At 43.9% G+C, this 18079-nt stretch overlaps 1 protein-coding gene across 1 annotated transcript in view; it reads left to right on the forward strand.

The window, feature by feature from the left end:
- Positions 1-255: 255 nt before the first annotated feature.
- cdh13 (cadherin 13, H-cadherin (heart)) overlaps positions 256-18079 on the forward strand; it is a 511235-nt gene continuing 493411 nt past the window's right edge. The window contains exon 1 of the mRNA XM_017689216.2: positions 256-526. Coding sequence (XP_017544705.1) covers positions 482-526 — 45 coding nt within the window. The 5' untranslated portion in view covers positions 256-481. The remainder of the gene's footprint in view (positions 527-18079) is intronic.

Here is an 18079-nt window from a genome sequence, read left to right on the forward strand (position 1 = left end):
GGTGTTTCAGCATGAGACTAAAAGCTGTCCTTTAGGGGTGTTTCCACGTTCAAGTGCAAGTGAGATTCGTCAGTATTCTGCAAAAGCAGCCAGGCTTCTTTCAGAGCGTTAAGTGTTTACCACACTCCACCAACTGCACTGGCTTCATATAACAGTGCAATGCATGCAGTGCATAGGAAAAAAGCGATGGACTGAATCTGTTATGCGACCCGTGCACGCGCATTAAAAAGCTGACAACTTCTTCAGGTCGTGAATGCTCGCGTGCGCTGAGCGATCCCCCCTATAAATGCGCTGCGCGTGGACTCGGCGCCTCTCTCCAGCGCTCTGCTGATGAGGCTGCAGCTCTAGTTGGGAAGTTGGCAGCCAGCGGCTTCAGAGGGGGCTTTACTCTCGCACTGGCACTTGCACTCGGGAATTATGAGCAGAGCTGGTCAAACCTGCACGCTGTTTTGAACCTTTCTTTCTGAGCGTTTTGACCACCATGGAGTTCGGCAGCCGTGTGCTCGTCGCCTGCCTCCTCTCACAGGTAAGCACAGCGCGTTCCTTGCCGCGAAAGCCGTGAGATTTCGAGCCGTGGCGCTCTCCTCCGGCGCCTGGAGATCGTGCTTAATAAATGCAACTCCCCCGGCTGTCCGTGGCATCAGACCGCTGTAGGTGCGCAGCAGAGCTGCGTGTTTTAGCGCAGTTTGCTTTATTCTCGCTGGCCGAGCGTGAGTTGTGCGCGAATGGGCGAAGAACACGCTTAATGTTCATATCTTTATTTTTCCACAGTGGCTTGATTTGCAGTCGCCGTCCAGCGTGCAATAGTGCATATTTGTGTGTGAGAGAGAGGGGGGGGGGGGGGGGGGGGGGGCTGTGTGCCATCAACAGCGAACTCTGCTTGCATTCGCATCGTTATTCCGCTCAGCTCCCAAGTTCAGCGTTCCTTTGGCTCCCTTCATTAGGCTGAACGGTGTGCGTGTGTGTGCGTCCCTGAGAGAGAGATTCACACGGCGTGCTGACTTAAGGGGGCTCCACTTTAGACAGCCGACAACTCAGACCTTCCTTCGAGCTGAAACGGTCTGTGTTGTCAGACACCCCCACCTTCAATTTTTATCAGTGCTTTTTAATGGGGGGAGGAGGAGGAGGAGGGGGGGGGGGGGGGGGTTGAAAACTTGAGACATGACGTAAAGGAAGACCAGCCCGCAGTCAGTCAGTTGTCACCGTCTCTCACTGGCTCGATTTTAAGCCACTCTTAAACCGTTATTTTCGTTTTGGATGTGATGTTTAGTGAAAAACGAGGCGTGTCTAGACGTTAACCGTGTGGACTGTGTCTCCTCTGTTACCATCCGGCTGTATTTACTATTCCTAAGTTAGTTCCCCGGCGTAATGCCCGGGGGGACTAAGTTAATATGGCATGTTGGAGGGGGTTTTCAGCTCCAACATGTGCCCCGTACGAAGGAGGCTCACTCTGGAGACTCACTCTATCCCTGCATGTGTGCTGCATTTGTCGTGCAGACGGTCATCGTGTTCTTTCACCGTCTAATAGATCACGGCTCTGCAGTCACAGCCTCGGCTCGGTCCGAGAAGTGGCGCGAAAACGCTCTTTCATCTTGCAGCGTGGAAACATATTAGCTACATAGGCTAGCAGCGTTAATACGGTTAATGCTTGTGGAAAAACAAAATAACCTCACGCTGACCGAAAGCGTACAAAACAGGTTAAATGTTAAACGTAGCACATAAGACCAGCTGTGTGAGGCTTTCCACTAGAAAAACAGTATTCATTGTGCTGTGAGCTGATGTTCCCATACTCAAGCCGCCGGCTGAGGTGAGGCTTTATATGAGCTATTAGGAGCGGATTTTCATGCCCACTTAGGCTATTTATCTATATCCGTTCCGTAACGGGCACATTTTCCCTTAAAAAGGCGCTTAATGGCCGTTGAAATAAAGTAGTATTTTCCGTGCCAAGTGTTAGCCACACACACCAGCTCTCTGAACTTCTACTGGAAGAGCCCGCGTTTCAACAGGCAGCGGCTCTGCGCTCCTTTACAGCTCAGACTGACCTCGCGGTGTCTGTATATCACACCGCTCTGAGCGCTAAGACTCGTGTTTACCGCCTTCCCTAAAGTGATAAACAGTTCGTGCGCTTCTCCATAGATTTCCGCCCAGATATTGTCACCACATTTATGCCTGGCCCGCGGTGCTCGTTTCTCCGTGTTTCTGTTCGCTGTGCGTGCGATCAGGTGGAGAGGATCTTATTTATAGGCGCGCGCGGGGCGCCAACTTTCACGCGCCCGGCAGCAGTGGAAAGACCCGCTTCAGCACAAAGCGCTCAGCAGCTATGATTCACAATAAGCGTAGCGCGCTCTCCCTCTCCCTCTCTCTCTCTCTCTCTCTCCCCATCTCTCTCTCCCACCCCATCTCTCTCTCTCTCTCTCTCTCTCTGTCTCTCCCCATCTCTCTCTCTCCCCCATCTCTCTCTCCCCATCTCTCTCTCTCTCCCCATCTCTCTCTCTCTCTGTCTCTCCCCATCTCTCTCTCTCTCCCCATCTCTCTCTCTCTCCCCATCTCTCTCGCGCTCTCTCTACCCATCTCTTTCTCTCCCCCATCTCTCTCTCTCTCCCCATCTCTCTCTCTCCCCATCTCTCTCGCGCTCTCTCTACCCATCTCTCTCTCTCCCCCATCTCTCTCTCTCACCCACCCCATCTCTCTCTCTCTCTCTCTCTCTCTCTCTCTCTCTCCCCATCTCTCTCCCAATCTCTCTCTCTGTCTCTCTCTCCCCCCTCTCCCCATCTCTCTCTCTCTCGCTCTCTCTCTGTCTCTCCCCATCTCTCTCTCTCTCTCTCCCCCATCTCTCTCTCTCTCTCACCCACCCCATCTCTCTCTCTCTCCCCATCTCTCTCCCAATCTCTCTCTCTGTCTCTCTCTCCCCCCTTTCCCCATCTCTCTCTCTCTCTCTCTCTCTCTCTCTCTCTCTGTCTCTCACCCCATCTCTCTCTCTCTCTCCCCCATCTCTCTCTCTCCCCATCTCTCTCTCTCCCCCATCTCTTTCTCCCCATCTCTCTCTCTCTCCCCATCTCTCTCTCTCTCCCCCATCTCTCTCTCTCTCTCTCTCTCTCTCCCCATCTCTCTCTCTCACCCCATCTCTCTCTCTCTCTCCCCCATCTCTCTCTCTCTCTCTCTCCCCATCTCTCTCTCTCTCCCACCCCATCTCTCTCTCTCCCCCCACCCCCTCTCTCTTTCCCCCCTCCCCATCTCTCTCTCTCTCTCTTACCCCATCTCTTGTCTCTCTATCTCTCTACCCATCACTCTCTCACCCCGTCTCTCTGTCTCTCCATATCTCTCTCTTTCACCCCATCTCTCTCTCTCCCCATCTCTCTCTCTCTCCCTCTCTCACCCCATCTCTCTCTCTCCCCATCTCTCTCTCTGTCTCTCTCTCTCCCCATCTCTCACCCCATCGCTCTCCCCATCTCTCTCTGTCTCTCTCTTTCTCCCCATCTCTCTCTCTCTGCCCCCATCTCTCTCTCTTATTGTTCCTCTTTTCCTCCCACCTTCCCCCTCTTTCTCTCTCTGTTTCTCTCCTTCTCATTCACTCGCTCCCCCTCTCTCTCCTGGCTGTTGCTTTTGTGTTTTTTTTACTTATCTCCTTCCTCACCGGCCTCAGTCCAGTGATGGCAGGTTTGGTGAAATGGAAAAGTAAAACAGAAATGGGAAAGCAAATGATATCCCTCAGTGGGATTGAAGTCCCTGAGTGTGAGAATTATGGGGAGGGGGAGGGTGAGCAGTGACTTCATTTAACACATCAGTCAGTGAGTTACAGCGGTCAATTACTGTGGGATATAATCCTGCAAGAGTGTCTGTGTAGTGCGGGCAGTTCTAGTAGCACTGTGCTTGACGATGTCAACAGCAGTAGCATCACACCCAGCATGCATCAGTCTTAATGAGAAAGTGAGAGACACAGAGAAAGTGTGTGTGAGAGAGAGAGAGAGAGAGAGAGAGAGAGAGAGAGAGAAAGATGGGGTTCCGGGAGAAGGAAGTAGGTGCTGTTGTGCTCTGTGCTCTTTTGTCAACTCTATTTATTGCAGTGGTAACAGGTGCATAAGTGGGACTGCACCCACATACACAAAATTCACGAGCACATAGAGCACGACATAAACACAAACACAAACACATAAAATATACACACTCCTTTCACACTCCGACTCGGAGCCTAGAGGCAGCCATGCAGAGAAGACTGTGTCTGAGATGCTCATCCCCAGCTATGGAGCTGGTGTATATTTAGCTACACTCTTCTGTGAATAAGGGTGTGAGGTTGCAGCACTGTCAGTCGTGATTTGTCACTAAATTTCCAGTAGGAAGCAACAACTGTGACCCTATTAAAGACACTGGCGAGTCTGATGTCAGTGTGCCACTCTCTAATACCTTCTGCCTCTTGTTTAGCTCCACCTGCAGTAATCTGCAGAACCTGTTAAGTTTGAAGCCTTTAGCTCTAGCTGTGCATAAAAATGTTGTGAAAAATAAGGATGCACTGAACTTTTTCTCAAAACCATTTCTGATATCTGAGCTCAGGGTGTGATATCGCATACTGTTCCTAATAAGGCGCTCATGATTCATGCACAATCATTCCATAATGGAGAGGGACTCACATCAACACTGTTATTAGGTTAAAAAAATAGTGCGATTTATTTATTTTGGTGATCTGTGTTGCAATTTTCTGACTGTTATATAAAGAGGCAGCTGAATGTTTATTTGCAAATAAAATGCCATGTTGACCCATTGAAGAGCAAGCAGTGTTGCAACTTTGGCTGGAAGAATGGCTGGAAATGGTTCACTTAACCCACACAGTGTGAGCTTCAGATTTGAAGCTAATAAAAATCGAACCAGAAATCAGTCACTGGCCAATTTTGCTGTAAAGAAATCAAAATTAGACATACAAATTCACAATTCATGCATCCCAAATGGTTAGTAGCAGTGTAGGTACTGATCTATTATATCGGTTTGATGCATCACTATTAAAAATGTCAGCGGTGTTTGAAACTCACATCCGTGCGATTGACATTATCATTGCACATGGACCCTCGTGTTGCTGCGGTGCAAGACTCCCATTTTTTGCTGTTTTTTTGCCCATGTTTGTTTATACACTTCATAGCTTTTTTGCAGTGTCTCCACCTATGGGTTTGTTATTTGGAGAAAACCGTTCATACTGGGGAGAAAAGGCGTTAATTACTGTGGTTGCTGGCGGTGAAGCACAATAACGTAAATGAAGGCCTGTTAATGATGGGGATAATGAGCAGTCAGTCATTAGTGCTGCTCTGAATGAAATGCTCCCCACACCCTTCACTCTTTTGTGCCCAGCGTCCTGCTCAGGCCAAGGTCACTGCTCACCAGTGCTTGGACAGTTTATTTCCCATGCTAATTGCAGAAATCTTTCGTGGTTTGGATGGCTTTCTGTGTGTCTTGGTTCTAGATAAACTATGGGAATGATGATGCAATATGCTTGGGTTAAAAGTCAACTTGATGACCCTTAGGCTGTGCTATAGGATACAGCGGTATGTCATATTGTACACTTTGATGTAGTGAGATTGAACCATGAAATAAAAACCAATTTGTGTGTGTGTTTGTGATGCTGGTCTTATGTGATTCTGTTGCCATCATAAAGGCTGAGGTAATGGAGAGCAATATCAAAGCAGAGAGCCCTTTTTCAGCTCTTTGGATCCAAATAGGAGATGGATCTCAAGAATTTTCATCTTGTCTGTGGACAGTAGCTGGTGCTAATGCCGCATGGGTGGTGGGGAAAAAAAGGTCCCTTTGGGATGCAAAGTAATCTCTCTTTCTCTCTCTCTCTCTCTCTCTCTCTCTCTCTCTCTCTCTCTCTCTCTCTCTCTTTCTCTCTCTCTCTCTCTCTCTCTCTCTCTCTCTCTGTTCACTTGTTCACTGTGGTTCTGTGTTGCAGTGGTTGGTTGTAATGGACCAGACACTTTACTTTCATTTCAGGCAGGTTTCAACCAAGGTCATCACTCTCTCACCATTAGCCTTTAGTGCACCCATCCAGTTTACCTGTCCATGCACTGCCACAAATGTATGCTTTCATAGCAACTGTTGCAAGTTTAACAGAGGAGTATCATATTGTATTGTTGTATTATGATTAGTATGCTAGCTTGTGGATAGAATGTTAGATTGATACATCATAAAGTACTGGTTTTGTTTGAAGTATTGTATTTGTTTAATGTTGGATGCTCTAATAAACTGAAACATTAACATATTGTAAGACACTTTAGCCACTGTACTGTACCAAAAAGTGTATCAAATCGAGACGACACTATCATGTGAAATGGAATTCTAAATTTTGTAAATCATTAACATAATGACTTCAGCTTACATAATATAACATACATATAAATTTCCAGTAGAAGTGGCAGAAATGTGATGTAACGATTGCTGTTGTCAGTAGAAAACCTTGTATCAGCAAAATGGTAACTTTACAGGAGAAGGGAAAAACTTACTTTACTTTTAATGTAAGTCAGTGGAACCAGGCTTTTTTCAAAGCAATTCTAGGCCACGTCTTTTGGTGCATTCACCATACCTAAAATGTAGAAGGCAACAGGGACTTTCAAATTATGTCAAAAACTGAAAAAATGACAAAAATGGAGATATGGGGTTTTGCTCCAACAACAGCAAGATATACCTATAAACTATGCATACAGTGATTGTATTTAACATTTTGCATTCTCAGAAAACAATATTGTAACATTTAGACATAATTTATCACAAAAAGGATGAATACTGTCACAGCCCTAGTTTCTAGTTTAAATTGCTGTGCTGCTGAGCTGGACTACGTTATTGTTATGTCTGGTTGAAAACAGGCTGGTGAGAAACAATAAATGTCAGCATGCTAGCACCAGCTTGATTACATGATGCAAAAAACTACTTCTGCTCTATCCCAGCAGCGTGAACTTTAGCACACACACACACACACACACACACACACACACACACACACACACACACACACACACAAATAAATGCCATTTGAACAGATTTCACTTGAAATTTCCAGATTTTGACCAAAACTGGGTGGTGCACCACAATTTCGCATTTGCCAATATTCTGTAAAGCTTGTCCAACCTCGCGACAGACCACCTTTCTGGCCGGAGCAGTCAGGCACTGGTATGGGGAGGTGGACGTCTCCTGCTATTCTTGCTTTTTTGCTCCTCTGTGACATCTAAGGAAAGAAGCAGAGCAGAAAAGTCAGAGGGAACACTCTGTTTCTGCTCCTCACCTAGGTCTGAAACCAGGCCCGTATCAGCTTAATTAAGCGGAATGCCGTTGGATCTAAATTCATTAAGTGTAACTGACTGAACGAGTGAGCGTCCAGGGAAAATGAAATGAAAGCTCATTTGTGTTCCTGCATGTCACCGAGAGGGAGAGCGGGAGGGGGCTCCAAAGAGTAGGTGAGAAGTACTGGAGTGTATGTGTGTATCTGAGATTGTTCCTCCGCACAAGAACACAGTGTAAGCATGAGAGCAGAGTTGTAAAGAGACAGAGCTAGCACCGCCATCCTCATAATGTCTTCATGCCTCCCTCTCTCTTTCTCGTTCTCATCTCTGTTTGCAGAGCTCATCCTTCCGTCAGGCAGATAATTGCCGGGAAGCCACAGAGCCAGAGTCGTCTAATCCATTGCTCAAACACAGCGCGCCGTATGGCCAGCGAGGCCACACACAGGCTCAATTTCTCACTCTCTGTCTCCCTCTCTGTGTCTGTCTGTCTTTCCTGGTGCACACTTCGTATTTTTTCTTACAGTGGTGCAGTGCTAATGGCAGTGAGTCATATTGGTAAATAAGGACTAGCTGTGGCGAGGGGCTTCACATTCACCACGTCCTGATTAGTTCTTTATTTAGGTTTCCTCTCTCACACTGTGTGTGATTTAGTCAGCCAGCACCAGAGGCTATGTCTCTCTCTCTCTCTCTCTCTCTCTGTGTCTCTCTGTCTGTTTTGTTTTCTCCCTCTGTTTTCTGCCTTTCTCTTATCTCTCCAATTTCCTTGCTCTCACTTTGTCCCATTCCCTTTCCCGTTCTCTTTTCCTTCTCTCATCTTTATTTCTCCATCTTTCTTCCGCTATTCTAGTTTCCACTTTGTCCTTCACTTTCTCTTTCACTCATTCTCTCTCTGTCTGTGCCTCTTGTTCTGTCTTTTTCTTTCTCTTCTGTTTTTCCTCACTCTCCCATTCTTTCACTCTGTGATTCTTTCTCCTTTCACTCCTTTGTCTTCCACTTTCTCTTCTGTATTCCGGTCTTCCTTTGTTCCCTCATTCTCATTCTCTCTCTGTCTTTCTCTTTCTGCCATTCTCTATCTCTCCCTAATTCTCTCTACATTTCTCTCCACATCTCATTTTGTCCCTCACATCTTTTCTCATTCCCTCATTCTTACCTGTTCTCTTTTCCTCTACCTCTCTGATTTTCACTTTCTCTTCCCCCTTTCTCTTTCTTCTCATTCTTTCCTATTCTCTTTTCCTCTATATCTGTCTCTCTCCTCTTTCTGTCTTTCCCCTCTGCCATTTTCTCTCTCTCCCTTTCCCTTTCCACTCATTTACTCTCTCCCCTCCTCTATCTCTCTCTCTCTCTCTCTCTCTCTCTGCAGCTGATTTGGCTGTGAATAGGGAGAAATGTCATGGTGAACATGGTGCATGTTTATCTCTAGATGCTTATGCTCCACATTCCCTTGGGTGTTAAAAGGAGGCCAGAGAATACTAATGGGCGGGCTGAAGATTGCTTAGCAGGGAAGCCGCCTGCGCTCCTGTCGAGGCTTGTCTGTGTACGACTGAGAGGAGCACAGTGTGAGGTGTGACTAAGATCGATGACAGGCTTTCGATATGTAGAAGACAAAGATCTGCATCCCTGTTATTTATGATCAGCTGTGTAGATACAGAGTCCATCACTCCTGTCCTGCTGACCACTGCTGTTCCACACACGCTGTCAGATATGCTGACACACACCTCTCATGGCATTTGGGAAAACATACCTTCACACTCCAGGAACAGATGATAAAGTATGCATGGCTTGACTGAAATCCATTCACTTCAGTGGTCAAACTCTTACCTCGCTGATTTTTCACTGTGCTTTAGGGCTGCACAGAGTGTTGTTTGATAATTGTCATTGCGCTATTGATCTTTGAAATACTGGTACCGGAGAAAGCTGCACAATGCCAATATACAAATGTCTCTTTAACCAATCACAATCCGGATAAATGTTTCTTTGGGGGTTTTCATGAACCAAGGTATCCCTGTAATCCAACAGAAGTAGGTTATTTTTGCATTACTGATTCACCAATACATGTTAATATATTGCTATATAATATACCAATACCACCGTAATAGCAGCAAAAGTAATACTGTGTTCATGCAGCCGAGCCCAGTCTTGGAAATCAATTTACTGTCCAGTAAGGGCTGGAAACTGAAGCCTGGCCTTAGTGTAATCCTAGATGCTGTGTTTGCTGGATTGACCTGTGGGTCCAGCTCTTATCCATCTCTCAGCTTCTTGTCTAGCCTCTCTGTCTCACCCCCCTAAGCCAGGACAGAGGGTCATATTTGCTCGTTGCTGTACTATGTTTCTGCTAACTGCTTCTTTCCTCATTGGTTTCAGACGTAGCTGAGAAGCAGGCTTCAATCTGAGGGCCAGCGTACCCCCTCCCTTTCTTTGCTGTGTTATGTGCCCCTTGCTTCCTGCTCCTTCTGTTGCTTTTAATTCGCTCTGATCCCCAGCACGTCACCTAGGCCAAGTGTCACATCCGAGAGCAGGCGAATCAATCACTGCCAGGTGCCCCCCCCCCCTCCCCCCCGCCTGCACTACCCTCTCCGGCCACCAAGATGGCGACAGAGTGCCAGAGATTTTTAAGGGATGAGCAGAAGCATAAGCTTTAAAAGGCCTGCACATCAATCCCTCTGTGCGATTGTGCTTGCCAATTTGTTGTGAAGACAGATTGCAGAATAAACCCTTAATTTTTGGCTCTCAAAGGATCAGCACCATCTTTTGACCGCTCTGCAAAAAAAAAAAAAAAAAAGTGAGCCAAGCACGGTATAGCTGCCCGAGGAGCCCCTCCTACGCAGCTGTAGGAAGAGACAGGCCTGGGGTTTTATTGTGGGTTATGGAGCCGCAGAGTCAGAAGAATGAGCCTTTTGCCAAAGCCTGGCTCTCCCTCTGAGAACCTGAACTTCAGCCACGTTCCTGTAAACACGATCCATCTCGCTTTCTTTGTTATTTCCGTCTACATTTCTCTATACAGCAGAATGGAGTGTGTGCAAGGCAACATGCCAGTGATTGGCACAGTTTAATTCAATAAGTACAGTCAAATGCTCGGCTATTGATCTGGCTGACGTTCTCACTTTCCTTGTAAGAAAAAAAAAACATCTTAGTACACAGTAATTTGTGCATAAACTGGACGAAACAGAAATGGATAGATCTCAGCAAATCATCATAGCTCATTTGTCCTAATGCACTACAATTTACAATAAAACACACAGTGAGGGTAGCAAAGTGATGGTGTATGTCACCCATAGGAGAATTCTGTAGTCTTTTTAAAATATTAAAAATGCATAAATGTGTTATTGAGTTATTAGCAAGATGATTCTGTGTGGTTTGATGTAAAATGGTTCACTGTAGAGAAACTGAACAGGTCATGCTTCCATAAAGCAGTAATAAGAACCAGCAATCGCAATGTCTGCAGCACAAATATAGCCTTTTTATTTACTATCAAAAATGACAGATGCACCTACATTTCTTCTGAGTTTTAATATTTATCATTGATAATTATATAGTAGTAGTAAATCTAGAAAAAAAAAAGTTTTCTTTAAGGAATATTTTGCCTTACAATGACACGCATGTCCCTGTCTGCCCTGCATGCATTTTAAAATATACATTTTATGCCAAATCTTAAAACTATTGTAAGGCAACATCTCCTGAATCTGGCTGCATCTTCATAATCGTTCCATGTAGACATGTGAGGGAGATTTTAGAGGCCTGAAACTCTTCAGACGTTTGGTTCCTATCTACATCATTTAAGCACAGCAGTTGTCCTTTACATTGCTTGGTATATAACCTTTTTACATACCTTACATTGAAGGTTTACATTACATAAAAAGAATGTTTTGCACTCTCCTGTTGCCGTTTTGGAGGTGTTTTATGTCCTTGGACAGTGATGAAATGCTGCATTTGACTGGCTCTCCTAGCTTGTTTCCCACCTCTGGCTAGGAAAAATTTGAAAAATGCCGCCTCGGCTGGGAATTACTACTCGGAAAGTTGGGATGCTGTTTGAGCTAAGTCTCCAGTCAACATCCTTGCTCACATGATCAACTGTTATAAAGAACGTCTACTGTTAAATGAGATTTGCTGTAGATTAGTCGACATACAGACACATTTATCACTTGCATCACTGCCATGGTAGCTTGTTGTTATTAATACTCGTTTTCAGAACTTGAACATAGCAATATGGATTACTGGAATATTTCTGTTTTGAAAACTGCTTCTTAGTTTGCATGTTCTCCCCGTGTCTGCGTGGGTTTCCTCCGGGTACACTGGTTTCCTCCCACAGTCCAAAGACATGCAGTCAGGCCAACTGGACATGCTAAATTGCTCCTAGTGAATGTGTTTGTCTGTCTGTCTGCCCTGCAATGGACTGGGGACCCGTCCATGGTGTGTCCTGCCTTCCACCAGATGACCGCTGAGATTAGCTCCAGCTCCCCCTGTGACCCTGAGGGAGAAGTGGCTTAGAAGATGTGTGTGTGTGTGTATGTGTGAAAACTGCTTCTTTTGAAAGAAGCATCCAGGTTTTTATATTTAATGTGTGCTTTTCAAAACCTTTAGTGTCTTTTGCACTGCAGTCACATTCTGTTCATTCCCTCTGCATTTGTGGTTGTAGATAAAATGACCTGCTAATCTGTTACATAAAGTAATAATTACACTTCATGGTGTACGGACTGCTATCCTTACTCATGATTAGTGAATGCATATTTATTCACTGTATACATTTACAGAGTGTCCTGAAGTGTCTGTTATAATGAGCTATAAACCCATTATAGCTGGATTGCAAGACTTATTTAAATGTATTTAAATGTCTGTATAACAAACTATTTGATGTATATTTGGGCTTTTTTATAAGAATGTTTGCTTTGAAAATCTAATTCTGAAGTGTATTTATAAGTAGGTGTATTCAGTTGGAGCAGACTTGAAGTCTTAGTTTCACTTATATCTTAGTAACTGTTTTTAGCTGAAGCAAGAATAATTAGTATTTGCCCAGCATATGGATTAAGTCTGTGCAGAGGCAGGCATACAGTATGTCATTAGTAGGAGAAGAGCTGAGTACTGTAATGGGGTGTATTTTGAGAGTGTGAAACGCTGTGGCAGCCTTTTTCACTGAGCACTAAGCCGTTCCTCCTGTAAAGACCTAACCTTCTTTGAAGCGGCATGTACATTTTTCCAAGAAAAGAAGGCGAATCCTCAATGCGGCAGCAACCTTTTTCGCTCAGTTATAAAAAGCCCTCCGGCATGATGCTCGTGTGGCAGGGACATGCGGTTGATTAGCGTATCAAAAATCTGCAAGCATGTTAGTCATTAAGCGGCTTTGCTGGCTATTTTTGTGCAGTGGTATGGGCTTTGGGGGGCTGTAGGGGTAGACGTTGTTGTGGAGGGGAGAGGGATTGATGGGAGAGCCTGGGCTGATATGACTCTAAGGGAAGTCTGCATTTTTTATACAGCTGGGTGTCAAGCGACTTGGCCTTTTCCTGAGTGAAGCTGTGACTGAGCGGCGGGGGACGTGGCAGCGCACTCAGCATGGAGCTGTGGCCCTCCACTGAAACCAGCTGTTTAAGAAAGCAATGCTGCATGAGGATCGCGTTAGACCTCTGAGCTGCTGTAAAACCAATCCACTGAACAGGAGAACTGAGAGGCAGAGTTCAGCTTTTGTTTTTTCAGACAAGCTGAGAACGTGCTGTTGACCTGCTCAGTTTTTTTTCTGATATGTGTTCTTCAGGGTATGTTCCTTCAGCTCAATTGGATGTGAGAGGTGAGAAGTTCATTAATTAAAGGTTGCCTCCATAAAGAGCAAGGCCAAGAGGCGGCAGGCTGTGTTTAAAGTCAGACTAGCCAGCACTGGAGAGGATATTAATAGTCTCTAACTGGCCCAGCCGCTTCTGCTGTAATGAACTTGCACAGTCAGAACTTCACTCACTGCAGTGTGGAATAAAAGAATATTTTACCTGTACACTCAGAAAAATGCATCAAAAAGGAGTTATTTAATTTACAAACTAAAAATATGTTGAAATTAAAGTAATAATACAGCATTTTTTACCACAGACAGTAATTTCCCAGTACTACCAAAGCACCAGAGTGACAATTCTTGGCAGAAACTGAAGCCAAATAAGAAAACAAATAAAAGCTGTTTATATAGAATAAACTTGCTAAAATTATCACTGTATGTAGGCTACACTGTGTGCCACAGTGTGTCAGTATCCTTGTATCATAGTAATCCATGCTTTGAATTCTTCATTTTGAAGCCATTATTCTTTGAAAGAGTAGTAGCATTTATTTTGGGGGATTTTTTCTGTAACCATTTTTATGAAAGAGATGCCATGACCGAGGTCTCTTTGTGATTGGCCAGTGCATTAAAAGCTGCCAATTATGCTGAATGATACATTTGGCCTAAAGTTGCCAGTGTGGGGTGGGGTAGGGGTGAGGCTGGGGAGTGACAAATGAACTGACCAGCATGATTTAATTGCTTATTTTTTTCCCACTGCAACAGTCAGACAAATTACAGTCTGAACTGGAAATCCACGGACACTGGTTGAAAACCGGACCGTCTGGATAAAAACTGGGTGGGTGACAACCATACTCATCACACACTTACAGTGGAAGCCATTTGGCAGGCACAATTGTCAGTTGGCAAATGCCCATTGACTTATATTATAAGTGAATTTTAAGGCAATAGATTTTCTGTTCATTTCTAAGTCCAGAGAAACGTCAACAATTATTGTCCATGTCTGTACACGACAGATGTGTCAGATAGAGATTAGACTGAAAAAACACTGGAACATCTCTTTACTTGCAAATGCATTTTATGTTGAGCTGACATTGTCTATACATGTCGGCTCTACTCTGTTTGACTGATTGGAAACGTCTCGCATAATTAAATGAAGTTTAGTGCATGCTGGAGAACTTCCAAATGGGCGGGCCATCACTCATGTAATTCTTTCCCCTTAAGATTTCAGGTTATCTGGCTAAAAGTCAAGCTAATGTGTGAATACTGAATGACTTATTCTTATTATGGTTATAAGGTCGCATTAAAGATGGAAAAGATCAGACACAATCCTTTCTTACATCAGAAAATATTGCAATAAAGCATGATAATTTATATTTGATGTATATAAAACTATTTCTATTGTGGTGTCGCTGCACACCTGAGTTTTTTTTAGTTATTCTGTTCTGTAGCTTTAGCCAAATTGTTCTGTGCTGTTCTTCTGAATTTCATAAAGCAGAGTTATGGACCATTTTAACATCTCTGAATTTCTCCTGACACCACACTATACTATTATATTAACAAGTAAACATTTCATAGCATTGAGATAAGCACAACACAAAATGTCATTAAGAGTACTGGATCTGCTAGAGTTAGGCCTGTTCGCATACGTTTGTTTTAGACCATTTAACAGAACACAAACCCATTTGGAGCTAAGACTTTGGAGTTAAGCCCCTTCTATTTGGAGTTGGTCCAGCCTGCAAGAATGCTCATGTATTTTTTTGGTACAAAAGAACAAGTTCTCTCATTATCACAAACACATGCATGCACCCTGGCTTGAAGGCCAACCCTAGCACATGACTTTCTCCTTCTTTCGGCCAGTCACCGCTGTGTGGAGGTTGGGATGTGCAGGCAGGTTTTGTGCTGTGCAGGAAAGGGAAATATGCATGGCACTGGATATGATTTTCATTAGGATTTCATGTCCAGCCTGTCACATCCTCTGCGCACCCTACACGCTTTGCTGGACACAATTTTCCGCCCCTGTGGAGCCACATGGACCAGGCGATTTCACCTCCCCTCCCCTCTCCTGCTGTTCTGTCAGTGAGTCACGTAGGCAGCCTGGTTAGCACCTCTCTATCCCTAAATCAGTTGCCATATTCATGAGCTGTCAGTCTTCTCCTCAAAGGGAAAGTCCACCAATTTTCCAACATTTTATTTTATTGATGCGACGTAAGCAAAGTCATGGAAAAGTCCTGACAGTTTTACAAAGTTGGGTTTGTTTACTGTGTTAATGATAAGAAGCTAGGAGTCACCATAGTCTTGTAAGCCCGAGGGAAGTGATTCTAAAAATCCCGATGGAGAAAAAGAACTTTCCTGTCTGAATAATGAAATATGTTGCAAGGAAGTCTATAAGCATAGACGTGCAGATAACCAGTCAAAATGCAATGGGCAACATCCTGATAGTTGTTGCCAGCTTTGTGTGCAAAGGATACTAGACACTCCGTTTACATGTGGGCGTCTGAGGTTGAGATTAGAGTCATCATGTCTTTGCAACACAAAGAATGCTGTTTTTTTGTGATACCAGTGAAGCTACATGTCTTCTGAGGGTTTTTTTTTTAATATGTTGGTATAGCTAAAATAACATTAAATCCATAAATGCTTTGTTCTTTTATGCATTTCATAGAAGTAGCCAGTTGATATTAGTTTGCAAAGAAAATGTAAAATGAATTCTTAAAAAAAGTGAAAACCATGTTAGAGCTGTTGTCTCGAGGTCCTGAGGCATCACGTTTGTTAGGGATATCAAAGTCAAATTGGGACTGTCAGATAATAGCTTAAAAGATTTGACCTGTATTTGATGTATTTATTGTTTGCATTTTTTGCATTTTCTTGTATTTGTAACCCTACAGAAATAAATATTATATTCCTCTGTAATGCTGATCCAGCTGAATTTAGTGTCTGTTTCTATGTTATAGATATACATGAAAATGTACACAGTGACATTGACAATGTTCTGCTGCAGGTTTCTCTATAACAGTGCAATTCCCATTAAAATTATATGAATGACTGACTGTTTCCTTCTCAATCAATGATGCTACAGTTCTGAAAAATCATTAGAATTCTCCTTTCACACACACATACAGTGATAGAAACGCAGATTCAGACCTCAGTGGCCTCAAACGATCAGCTTGAGCACTGCCATGCCATCAGTGACTGATTAGCTTCTGGAAATAATTTGCCGTGTCAGAGCGGTAATGAAACAGGAAACAGACGGACAGAACAGTATCATTTCTCATCCTCCGCCATTTGACTTCCTTATTGAGATGCCAGAGGGATGTGTTTACTTTAACAAGACAAACAACACACGCGGCTCTCACCGAGAGTGACTGCTAACCTTCACAACATATCATCGCGTGCTGAGCGCTAAGACTAATTTAGCCTCATGCAGACAAACACGCGTATTCCTCTGCTGGCTCCAATTAAACACTCACTTCTTAATTGGAGATTCGCTTAATTATTTTTTTTTATCTGCACACATCGATCCTTGCGGGTGCAGGGTGTGTTAAATTTAGAGAGCCTGTTTTCATTTCTCTAGGTCACTGTGTACTTGCAGTGTGGTTCGATCAGCTGGGGAATTTGGCCGTGATTCACCGTGTCATGGGCTTGATCCCAGAAGATCGCCTCAGCCACTGTGCCCTTAAGCAAAGCACTTAACCCCCAACTTGCTCTGAGGGGGATGTACGTGCTGCTGGCTTGTAAAACTTGCTTTGGATAAAAGCATGACAGGATTCTGCGTAAAGGTACATATTTTACAGCAAGAATGTTCAAACGCTGCCTGTCAAAAGTTTAGTGACACCTAGTGTTTTAACCCCTTGAACCCTACATACTGTTCAGTCAAATCTCTAATCTTGGAGCACTTGAGATGGAAGATCTGATTGGCTGTATCGGTATCGGCCCATTTTCAGCCCAAATATGCAATCCGCTAATATTTCTCTAGCTCAGCCGATCCTGTTCAGTGATCAGAGCTGATCAGTGACGTAAAACATATAAGCCATATTTCACTTGAGGTGCCAGAATGTAACTGCTGCTCCACTTAAGGTGGATCAGGAGAATTTGAACAAGAAGCTGGCATGACAGGTAAGTAGCATTAACTTATTTGTGCTGTTCCACCAGAACAATAGGTCAGAGTTGTTTGTCTTGCTTGCTAATGTTTGTAAGAGCTTATCATGACTGGTTAGCTTTGCCATAGCGATTATAGCAACAGTTTACCAAACGGTTTTGTTTGTACAAAGTTTGCGAAGGGTTTTATTGGCATGTATTTGTTTTGATGTTGATTTGAAATATCAATATTCATTCTCCAGAATTGCTCACCGTGGCATCCACCCCCACTCTCTGTCAGTATCTGCTGTCGGCCACTGATCCGTGTTTCCACACTAAGGCCATTTTCGCACTTGTCCCGAAAACATGAGCCCGCACCTAGGACTGATTTCTGGGTTTGTGAGGGAGAAGCGGTCATTATTACTGTAAAATGCAAAATGGTAGGCACTAGCTTGCTCTGTTTGTTTTTATTTATTTTATTTTTTTTATAATCATTAGACACTGACATCAAATGACACTCAGACAACAGAGCAGCACATTTGTCCACAACAATCCTTCAAGTTAAGAAAATATTTGCATGTATTTGTTTCAAAAGCAACAGTAAAATTTAATTTTTACAAACAGAGACAAAGTGCCCCTAAAATTTCCTTTCTGTTTTGCTAGCCTGAGATACTGCGTGAGGTCCCTTCATGCAGTATGATGTGAGGAGTTTTGTGCACAACAGATATGCTCTATGGCATTGCTGAGATTTATTCATTGTAGTCAGGAGTGCCAGGAATGCTCTCTGTGTGCCATAGATTTTTTCCGCATTACTAAACTGTAGCTACAGAAATGTCCCAGCTCTTGTCCTGTCTCTCTAAAAGAATGGCAGTAGTGTCATTGCTGTTGTGTAGCTGTCGCGCTTTACACAGTTTTATCTGTCGTCCTTATTAAAACAGTCTCTCATGCCAACCATCACCTTTATCTGTACAATTACTCTTAAAGGGATTCTTGTGTCTGTTCA

Source organism: Pygocentrus nattereri, chromosome 7, assembly GCF_015220715.1.
Source record: "Pygocentrus nattereri isolate fPygNat1 chromosome 7, fPygNat1.pri, whole genome shotgun sequence".
Classification (NCBI taxonomy): Eukaryota; Metazoa; Chordata; class Actinopteri; order Characiformes; family Serrasalmidae; genus Pygocentrus; species Pygocentrus nattereri.